The following is an 11,313-nucleotide window of genomic DNA, read 5'->3' on the forward strand; positions in this document are numbered from 1 at the left end:
GAAAGTCGCTGTCATTACACAGCTGACCGTAGCGGCAGGGCCGCTGGGGGGGGGGGCCCAAAAGGGGCAGCGGCCCCAGCGAGCCCCGGGCCCTTTAAATCACCGGGCCCCGGGGCAGCTGCCCCTTTTGCCTCCCCCTTCCCCCCCCATCAGCAGCCCTGCCGGTACGGTCGGCTGTGTACTGGCAGACACTTTCTTACTGGTACACCATACCGGGCCCTTTAAATTGCCGCCGGAGCCCTGGGCGGCATGGGCCGGGCAGCACTGAAGGGCTGGCTGGGAGAGTCTGGCCCCAGCCCCACCTCTTCCAGGGGCCCAGAGCCACCCCCACCCACCTTGCCCAGGACCCCAGCCGCCCTGCGTACCTGTAAGTCCTTTAAGTTACTTTCACCCCTGGCAGGATCAGTTTTGCTTGTTAAATGCTGAATAGTAACATTACCATCTCCTGCAAACATGGGTTTTCATCCATCTGGTCAGCCAGAGGAAACCCCTGGGAAAAGACTGTTGACATAGAGGAAGGTGTGGGGGGGTGGGGGGGAGTGAAGTGATAATGGCAATAGAAATTGCTTGATATTCAGACTGTAGTTTAGGAAAAGTAACACACTTTTGTGCTGCAGAAATCATAATATTAATTATCTTGATTAAGGACAAAATTTGGCTACAGCCTTGATAGGTTTTTGTTTGTCTTGTTGAAATGCTACTTACTGATTTTTTTTTTTCTTTCAACTTCTTAATTCCAGGCAAATCTTGAGAGAGAACAGCTGCTTACAAACGTTGTTACAGCATTTGAAGTCACACAGCTTGACAATAGTCAGTAATGCATGTGGGACCCTGTGGAACCTCTCTGCACGAAATGCAAAGGACCAGGAAGCATTGTGGGATATGGGAGCAGTTAGCATGCTCAAAAACCTCATTCATTCAAAGCACAAAATGATAGCTATGGGCAGTGCTGCAGCTTTAAGGAACCTGATGGCAAATAGGCCTGCAAAGTATAAGGATGCCAATATTATGTCTCCAGGTTCAAGCTTACCCTCTCTTCATGTTAGAAAGCAAAAGGCACTGGAAGCAGAGTTAGATGCTCAGCATTTGTCTGAGACTTTTGACAACATTGATAATTTGAGCCCCAAAACATCTCACCGTAATAAGCAGAGACATAAGCAAAATTTGTATAGTGAATATGTTTTGGATTCTAGTCGACATGATGATGGAATTTGCAGGGCCGAGAGTTTTAATACAAGTAACGTGACTGTACTTTCGCCATATTTAAATACTACACTGTTGCCTGGCTCCTCTTCATCGAATAGAGGAAATATAGAAAACTCTCGATCTGAAAAGGACAGAAGTGTGGACAGAGAGAGAACAATGGGATTAGGAAGCTATCACCCAGCTACAGAAAATGCTGGGAACGCCTCTAAGCGAATAGGAATGCAGATCTCTACTGCTGCAGCTCAGATTGCCAAAGTAATGGAAGAAGTAACGAATATGCATATTCCACAAGAAGACAGAAGTTCTGGATCCACAGCTGAAATTCACTGCTTGACAGAAGACAGGAATGCATTAAGAAGAACATCCACTGCCCATGCCCATTCAAACACTTATAACTTTCCTAAATCTGATAATTCAAACAGGGCATGTCCTGTGCCTTATGCAAAAATGGAATATAAGAGAGCTTCAAATGACAGCTTAAATAGCGTCAGTAGTAGTGATGGCTATGGTAAAAGAGGTCAAATGAAACCTTCCATTGAGTCTTACTCTGAAGATGATGAAAGTAAATTTTGCAGTTATGGACAATATCCAGCTGATTTAGCTCACAAGATACATAGCGCAAATCATATGGATGACAATGATGGAGAACTGGACACTCCAATCAATTACAGTCTTAAATATTCAGATGAACAGTTGAATTCTGGAAGGCAAAGCCCCTCACAGAATGAAAGATGGGCAAGACCTAAACATATAATAGAAGATGAAATTAAACAAAATGAACAAAGGCAGTCAAGAAGTCAAAGTACGACTTACTCTGGATATACTGAAGGTGGTGGTGATGATCACATGAAATACCAGTCACCTTTTGGCCAGCAAGATCCTTTCAGATCAAGAGGATCCAACAGTTCAGAACAAAACAGAATAGGCACTACTCATGGAATGAATCAGAAAGTAAACCAGTCCTTGTGCCAGGTTGATGATTACGATGATGATAAGCCAACCAACTACAGTGAGCGTTACTCGGAGGAGGAACAACATGAAGATGAAGAAGACAGACCAACTAATTACAGTATAAAGTACAATGAAGAGGAGCACCATGTAGATCAACCTATTGATTATAGTCTGAAATACTCAACAGAAGTTCCTCCCTCTTCTCAGAAGCCATCTTTTTCTTTTTCAAAGAGTTCATCAGTACAAAGCACTAAAACTGATCACATCTCATCAAGTAGTGGGAACACATCAGCCCCTTCAGCTAGTTCAAAGAGACAGAACCAACTTCATCCAAGTGCTGCACAGAGAGGGGGTCATGCTCAGAAGCCTGCCTCCTGTAAGACTCCCTCCATCAACCAGGAAACTATACAGACTTATTGTGTGGAAGATACACCAATATGTTTTTCAAGATGTAGCTCTTTGTCATCTTTGTCCTCGGCTGAAGATGAAATAGGGCGTGATCAAGCCACCCGTGTAACAGATGCCAGTAACACTCTGCAGATAGCAGAACTGAAAGACAGTAGTGTGACTCTGTCAACTGAAGGTGCAGTTAGTGAAGTCCCATCAACATCACAACATATTAGAACAAAATCTAATAGACTTCAGGCTTCCAGTTTATCTCCTTCTGATTCATCTAGACATAAAGCTGTTGAATTTTCTTCAGGTGCCAAATCTCCTTCAAAAAGCGGTGCTCAGACTCCTAAAAGTCCACCAGAACATTACGTACAGGAGACTCCACTCATGTTTAGCAGATGTACTTCTGTAAGTTCCTTGGATAGTTTTGAAAGCCGTTCCATTGCTAGCTCTGTTCAAAGTGAGCCTTGCAGTGGAATGGTAAGTGGTATTATAAGCCCCAGTGATCTTCCAGATAGCCCTGGACAAACAATGCCGCCAAGTAGAAGTAAAACCCCACCCCCTGCTCAAGCAGTTCCAGTAAAGAGAGAAACGGCTAAAGGTAAAGTCCCTAATGTTGAAAAGAGAGAGTCTGGTTCTAGACAAGCAGCTGTAAATGCAGCTGTTCAAAGAGTTCAGGTATTGCCAGATGCTGATACATTGTTACATTTTGCTACAGAAAGTACACCAGATGGATTTTCTTGTTCCTCCAGCCTAAGTGCTCTGAGTCTTGATGAACCATTTATACAGAAAGATGTAGAATTAAGAATAATGCCTCCTGTTCATGAAAATGACCATGGAAATGAAACAGAATCTGAACAGCCAGAAGATACAAAGGATAACCAAGAGAAGAAAGCAGAGAAGCCTACTGAAACAGAAAAGGATATACTAGATGATTCTGATGATGATGATGATATTGAAATATTAGAAGAATGTATTATTTCTGCTATGCCAACAAAATCTTCACGCAAAGCCAAAAAGCTTTCTCAAACAACTGCTTCAAAAATACCTCCTCCTGTAGCCAGGAAGCCAAGCCATTTGCCAGTATACAAACTCCTCCCTTCACAAAATAGATTGCAGTCTCAAAAGCATGTTAGTTTTACACCTGGAGATGATATGCCACGTGTCTATTGTGTTGAAGGTACACCAATAAATTTTTCAACAGCTACTTCTCTGAGTGACCTCACAATAGAATCACCACCAAATGAGTTGGCCAATGTGGAGAATGTGGGTACAAGGGCAGAATCAGGTGAATTTGAAAAGAGAGATACCATTCCTACCGAAGGTAGAAGTACAGATGATGTTCAAAGAGGGAAAGACTCAACTGTATCTACTTCAGGATTGGATGATGACAAAACAGAAGAAGGTGACATTCTTGCAGAGTGCATTAACTCTGCTATGCCAAAAGGAAAAAGCCACAAGCCTTTCAGGGTAAAAAAGATAATGGATCAGATTCAACAAGCATCAGCATCTTCATCTGTAAGTGGTAAAAATCAACCAGAAGGTGAGAAAAAGAAGCTAACATCTCCAGTAAAGCCTATGCCCCAAAGTAATGAGTACAGACCACGCTTAAGAAAAAACACAGAGCCAAAAAGTAATTTTAGTAATGAAAGAACCTATTCAGACAACAAAGATACAAAGAAACAGAACTTCAAAAATAACTCGAGAGACTTTAATGATAAACTTCCAAATAATGAGGAACGTGTAAGAGGAAGCTTTGCATTTGATTCCCCTCATCATTACACACCTATTGAGGGGACTCCTTATTGTTTTTCACGGAATGACTCACTAAGCTCACTAGACTTTGATGATGATGATGTTGACCTTTCTAGGGAGAAGGCTGAATTAAGAAAAGGAAAAGAAACTAAGGAAACAGAAACCAAAGCTTGCACTGATACAGAACAGACTTCAAATCAGCAGTCAACTAGTAGGACACAAGGTCAAAAACATCCAACAGGCAGAAGTCATCCTAAAACTTTGATGCAGAAGCAAACCCCTTTCCCAGAACCATCCAAAGATATCCCGGACAGAGGTGCAGCTACAGATGAGAAAATGCAGAATTTTGCTATCGAAAATACCCCCGTTTGTTTTTCTCGCAATTCATCTTTGAGTTCTCTCAGTGATATTGATCAGGAAAACAACAACAACAAAGAAAGTGAACCTTCAAAACGAACTGAACCTCCTGATTCACAGATAGAATCAAATAGACCACAGGCTTCTGGTTATGCACCCAAATCATTTCATGTTGAAGATACACCTGTGTGTTTTTCTAGAAACAGTTCTCTTAGTTCTCTTAGTATTGACTCAGAAGATGACCTTTTGCAGGAATGCATTAGTTCTGCCATGCCTAAAAAGAAAAAGCCCTCAAGAGTCAAGAGTGAAAGTGAAAAGAATAGTTCCAGAAACATGGGTGGTATATTGGCAGAAGACCTGACACTAGATTTGAGAGATATACAGAGGCCTGATTCAGAGCATGGTTTCTCACCTGATTCAGAAAACTTTGATTGGAAAGCTATTCAAGAAGGTGCAAATTCTATAGTTAGCAGCTTACACCAAGCTGCTGCTGCTTCACTGTCTAGACAAGCTTCATCAGACTCTGATTCCATTCTTTCACTAAAATCTGGAATTTCTTTAGGGTCACCATTTCATCTTACTCCAGACCAAGAAGAAAAATCCTTTACTGGTAATAAAGGTCCAAGAATTATTAAGCCAGGGGAGAAAAGTACATTGGAAACTAAAAAAGTAGAGTCGGAAAATAAAGGAATCAAAGGAGGAAAGAAAGTGTATAAAAGTATGATTACAGGAAAAGTTCGCTCTAATTCAGAAGTTTCAAGCCAGTTGAAGCAGCCCCAGCAAACAAATATGCCTTCAATCTCACGAGGTAGGACAATGATTCACATTCCAGGAGTTCGAAATAGCTCTTCCAGTACAAGTCCAGTTTCAAAAAAAGGGCCCCCACTCAAGAACACAGCCTCCAAAAGTCCCAATGAAGGCCAGAGTTCCACTAGTTCCCCGAGAGGAGCCAAATCATCAGTGAAATCAGAGCCAAGTCCTATAACCAGGCAGCCATCTCAACAGGGTGGGTCAAGTAAAGGAGCTTCTAGGTCAGGATCTAGAGATTCCACTCCTTCTAGACCTCAACAGCAGCCATTAAGCAGACCTCTGCAGTCTCCAGGTCGAAGTTCCATTTCCCCAGGCAGAAATGGTATAAGCCCTCCTAACAAACTATCTCAGCTGCCAAGGACTTCATCTCCTAGTACAGCTTCAACTAAGTCCTCGGGTTCAGGACGAATGTCATACACATCACCAGGCAGACAGATGAGCCAGCAAAACCTTGCAAAACAAACAGGGTTACCCAAAAGTGCCAGTGGCATTCCCAGAAGTGAGTCTGCCTCAAAAGGTTTGAACCAAATTCTTAATAGTAGTGGCTCAAACAAAAAGATTGAACTATCTAGAATGTCATCCACAAAATCCAGTGGAAGTGAATCTGACAGATCAGAGAGACCTGTTCTAGTGCGCCAGTCAACTTTTATTAAAGAAACTCCAAGTCCAACTCTACGAAGAAAATTAGAAGAGTCTGCTTCATTTGAAACTTTGTCTCCTTCTAGACCCGATTCTCCCACCCGATCCCAAATACAGACCCCAGTTTTAAGTCCATCACTTCCTGATATGTCCTTATCTTCTCATTCAACTGTACAGGCTAGTGGTTGGCGAAAATTACCTCCTAATCTTAACCCTTCTGTAGAATATAATGATGGGAGACCAGCAAAACGTCATGATATAGCTCGCTCTCATTCTGAGAGTCCATCTAGACTGCCAATCAATAGATCAGGAACATGGAAGCGTGAGCACAGTAAGCATTCTTCATCGCTTCCTCGTGTTAGCACTTGGCGTAGAACTGGAAGTTCTTCTTCAATTCTGTCTGCGTCTTCGGAATCTAGTGAAAAGGCAAAAAGTGAAGATGAAAAGCAACATGGAAGTTCTTTTTCTGGACACATACAAACTAAAGAAAGTCAAGTACCAGCAAAAGGGACTTGGAGAAAGATAAAGGAAAATGAAATTCCTCAAATAATGAGTAATCCTTCTCATAATTCCTCTTCAGATGCTACAAATGGTGCTGATTCAAAAACTTTAATTTACCAGATGGCACCTGCTGTCTCTAAGACTGAGGATGTGTGGGTGAGGATTGAGGACTGCCCTATTAATAATCCTAGATCTGGCCGATCACCTACTGGAAATACTCCCCCAGTTATTGACAGTGTTTTAGAGAAGGGGAATGTGAATGGTAAAGATTCTAAAGATATTCAGGGAAAACAAAATGCAGGGAATGGAAATGGTCCTGTTCGCACAATGGGTTTAGAAAATCGCCTGAATTCATTCATTCAGATAGATAGTCCAGATAAGAAGGGAACTGAAACAAAACCTGTGCTGAGTAATCCTGTTCCTGCATCAGAGACCAATGAAAGCATTATTAATGAACGTACACCATTCAGTTCCAGCAGCTCAAGCAAACACAGTTCACCTAGTGGAGCTGTTGCAGCGAGAGTGACTCCTTTCAACTACAATCCAAGTCCACGAAAGAGCAGTGCGGACAACAGTTCTGCTCGGCCATCACAGATACCAACACCAGTAAATAACAGCACAAAGAAACGAGATTCAAAGACTGAAAATACAGACTCTAGTGGAACTCAAAGTCCTAAACGTCATTCTGGGTCTTACCTGGTTACTTCTGTTTAAATAAATTTTAAAAAAACTGATGTATTATTTACAAGTGCTATGTAGAAATTTTGTTTCAAATGAAACTTTAAAAGACTGGGGATTGGGGTTTTTTGTTTGTTTTTGTAAATAGGTTTGATTCTTGTAGAGGGTCCTTGTTCTGGAAGCCATATTTGATAGTATACTTTGTCTTCACTGGTAATATTTTGGAGGGATACCTGATTGATAGTTTGGAATAAAATCGCTACAAGCAAGTATATTTGTACAGTATGTTTTACATGTATTTAATTAGCATCCCATCCCATGATCCTTTAAATATTGCTTGTCTTGAAATAATGAACACTTACAGATAGAGATGATACAACTATATTGCTGTTTCAATCATTTCTAGATTACAAACTGACTAAACTACATCAGGGAAAAATTGGTATTATTTATGCAAAAAATATACTCAGTTTTGGTATTTGTGAATCCATCTAACCCTATAATTAATCATGTGGCTGTGAAATTCACAGTAATATGGTTTCTGCTGAACAAGCTTTCCCAGCCTGCTTTTCTGCATGAATGGAAATGATGGTTCATTTTCTGAAGTAATGATTAACATTTCTGTGGTCACATAATGTGCATAGATAGCTATGGTGTAACAATTTACACTTTCTTTGTGTTCTGCAAAAAAGGAAATCTGTGTAACTGTAAAACCTTGAACAGAATTATTTTACCTGAACTAGATTTTATCTGAAAGTAGGTAGAATTTTTGCTATGCTGTAACTTGTTGTATATTCTGGTATTTGAGGTGAGATGGCTGCTCTTTTATTAATGAGACGTGGGTGATGTCTCAACAGAAACTAAAATGAACATTTCAGAATAAATTATTACTGTATGTAAATCTTGTTGTGTGTTACTTCTGCACTGCTGAAGAAATCAATATTTCATTTTGAGATGTCACCTTAAAATATGTTGTATAATGCACTTAGACTTAATGCCTGATCCAGCATGTCTTAGACATACCTCATGTTCTCTGGCTTTTATCCTCCATTGATCTATGGTTTGTTAAAATGCGTGTAAGGGTTGAAGGATCAGGCCCTAGGTCGTCTGTACTCTATTTGCAGTTGACAGACTTTCACACATCTCAGGTGTGTAAAAAGGCTAAAGGCAGAGTATGTCTAGAAGCCAAGAAGTGTAGTTGTTTCACAACTGCATAGCCTGCAATATTGTGTGTATAACATGGAGATTTTTTTTTAAAGTATGGTTATTTCTATATTGTTTTTTTTAAATTGGGAAAGTATGAAATTGAGAGTCTGACCACTTTTTATTCTGATTTCAAACTTCCATACATTTTGGATTTATTTGAAAAAATTAAGGGGTGGAGGGAATAAGGTCTAACATATTAAATCTTCAATCTCATGGTAAAAAATCAGATTTGGTCCTGAACTATGATATTCAATGCCTGAAGCCTTTTGAAGTGAAATGAGCTTTGGTTTAAAGTAGAGATGCTTATTACACTGTTTCTGAAGGAAACCCTCCGATAAAATAATAGTTAAGTGCCTCTGCACAAATATATCGACATGTTTATGCACTATTGATCAAACCAGGAGTAGCAACTCAGCTTTTCTGAAACTTAACTGATTTTTGTTATTACAAAATCATCAATCTAACTACTGTTATCAGGATTCAGGATCTCCTGACATCAAGTGCCTAGGGGTAAGGCACTCATACAAACATGTCAGTTTAACAGTATGAGAGAGTTGTACTGACTATATGGCATTCATAGCCATTGCACTTGATCTAATGTTGAAATTAATCTATTTTTATCTTCAATTTTGCATATTTATGACCTGTACCATTTCAAAACATATGAGCCACTGCAGACAAAGCATTCCCATTAAAGTCAGTCTGAGCTACATTGAATGCAGACTCCAAAAGCCCTCTATGAAGGAGAGAATGTTTTAATTTTGCTATTTTGTACTTTCTCTCCCATCCCTTTTGTTTGCTGTAACATTCCTAGAGATATCATTTATGTAGAAGTGTTGGTGAATGTAATAATAAATCATTCCTTAAATTTCAATAATATGCTAAATGTGAGGTCTCAAAATACTAGTTCTCACAATACCTCTGTGAGATAAGTACTATTATTCTAATTTTTCAGATATAGAAATGAAGGTACAAAGAAAGGCTAAATGACTTGCTCGAGTCACACAGGAAGTCTTAGAATAAAACCCAGAATTTCCAGTCTAGTATTTTAGCTGCAAGACCACATTTCATATCAAGGATGCAATTTTTGTGTCTGAGTCTTCTAATCAAGTAAGCTATATCAAGGCATACCACAATAGTACAGGACCCAGGAAGGATTCAAGTATACACTCTGGTTTCAAGGAGTTAACTCTAGCTTCACTTTCCTTGTACAGCTCAGCTATAAAAACAGCTGCTGGAGAGAGAAAAAAAATCAGAAGTCAGGCTGTGGGAAGCACATCCAGATGCTAGACAAACCCCAGACTGGGGAATTTTATTATTATGTATGTTTTGCTTAATGGTAACCTGTTTTGATTTATGTTGCTATAGGTTTTCTCTTGCTCATTACTGTTGTGTTATTTCTGCTGAGCCATTCCACCAGCTTACTAGAGATTTAAAATGGAACCCATGTTGCCAGAATTTAAGAAGTGCGCAGGTGGTGTTGGAAAATTAAACTTCATAGCCAAACTTGTGCAGTGAATGGGATTTGAGAATTTTTCACCTTTGCCTATGGATCTTATAAACTGCATAGAAGGGAGAACTAACTTAGTCCACAAATTAATGAATGTTTGCTTGTCACATGTGGGCCATGAAACTGCAGAATATTTTGTCTTCTAAATTGACCGGAGTTCCTTCTTACTCATTCTAGAATTTTCCTATCTAGTTTTTCCCAGATGAGGGAAAGGAAAATGGAGACAACCAAAAGGATAATAAACATATGCCTCTTGGGGTGAGACTTTATTAGCTGGTGTCTCCATGCATCTTTGCCTAACGTGATGTTTCAGACCTATCTGCCATAGACTTTGAGGCAGCAAAAAAAATTCAGTTTCTGCACAGTCATCCTTAACTGGTGAAAAGAAGTCTTCTAGAGGTAAGCAGTCCAGAAATCGAGTTGGCAGAACTAATACTAAGAATCCAACTATTGTGTAGATGTTTCCCTTCCTTTTTTATTTCTCGCAGTCCTGCTTGCAAAAGCCTTTGTCGTGGTCAGAGCTGAGGTGGAGGGTCCAGTCCTATTGGCAAAGCCTCACATTTATAAAGAAAAAAACATAGTAAAAGTTCCCTCTATCCTGCTAGTAAAAAAAGTCTAGTTTGTGTGTCCTGAGTTAATTTGTTTGTAGCCAATTTTTCAGAGAAAAAATTCCTTCCCTAGTGAAGACAATATTACCCACTGGATGGACATTCTGATGGTGAAAGGTCATCTGATAGCGTCTCTTATTACTTGATGCCCCCATCTACTGTTTGTTCTCAGACAGGGCTTTGATTGAACAGTGCGAGTTCTTTATTCCCTACCAGGAGACCACATCTAAAGTTCCCAAGGAGAGACTCCTTCTGTAGCTGGTTTCATATATTGTTATATGTGTGATGCCTTGCAAGATTCCATCCACTTATCTGCCAACTGTATGATTATGTTCATGGTGAGTTGTGTATTCTGAATGAAGTTATGGAGCAGTGGAGAATTGTCAGCCAATTTCAAGTTTAATGCCTTCCTGTAGGCTGAAAGGTGGTTGGGATCTTTTTGATAACAAACTACCCAAGTGCGCTCAGACGCCTCATCACTGCCACCAACTCCTTTATACCTCCACGATATAACCCATCACAATGCCCACACCAAATTTCTCTGCATCATTCAAACATACAATTCCACTCTGCCGTCATACTTTCTCAAGTAGTAATAACATATTTCAGACTTTAAACACGTCTATAAAGAATGTTAATTTAGCTATAGTCAAAGTTTAGGTTGAGATCTGAGTGGGAGGTAGAGGAATTTGTGTGTAT

General features: G+C 40.0%; 1 protein-coding gene across 2 annotated transcripts in view; it reads left to right on the forward strand.

The window, feature by feature from the left end:
- The window catches only part of APC (APC regulator of WNT signaling pathway), a 172,165-nt gene extending 164,839 nt beyond the window's left edge, over positions 1 to 7,326 (forward strand). For both annotated transcript variants that reach the window (XM_065405978.1, XM_065405979.1), the window contains one exon: positions 741 to 7,326. In XM_065405978.1, the coding sequence (XP_065262050.1) occupies positions 741 to 7,326 (6,586 nt within the window). The remainder of the gene's footprint in view (positions 1 to 740) is intronic.
- Positions 7,327 to 11,313: the final 3,987 nt, after the last annotated feature.

This window comes from Emys orbicularis, chromosome 6 (assembly GCF_028017835.1).
Source record: "Emys orbicularis isolate rEmyOrb1 chromosome 6, rEmyOrb1.hap1, whole genome shotgun sequence".
Taxonomy (NCBI): Eukaryota; Metazoa; Chordata; order Testudines; family Emydidae; genus Emys; species Emys orbicularis.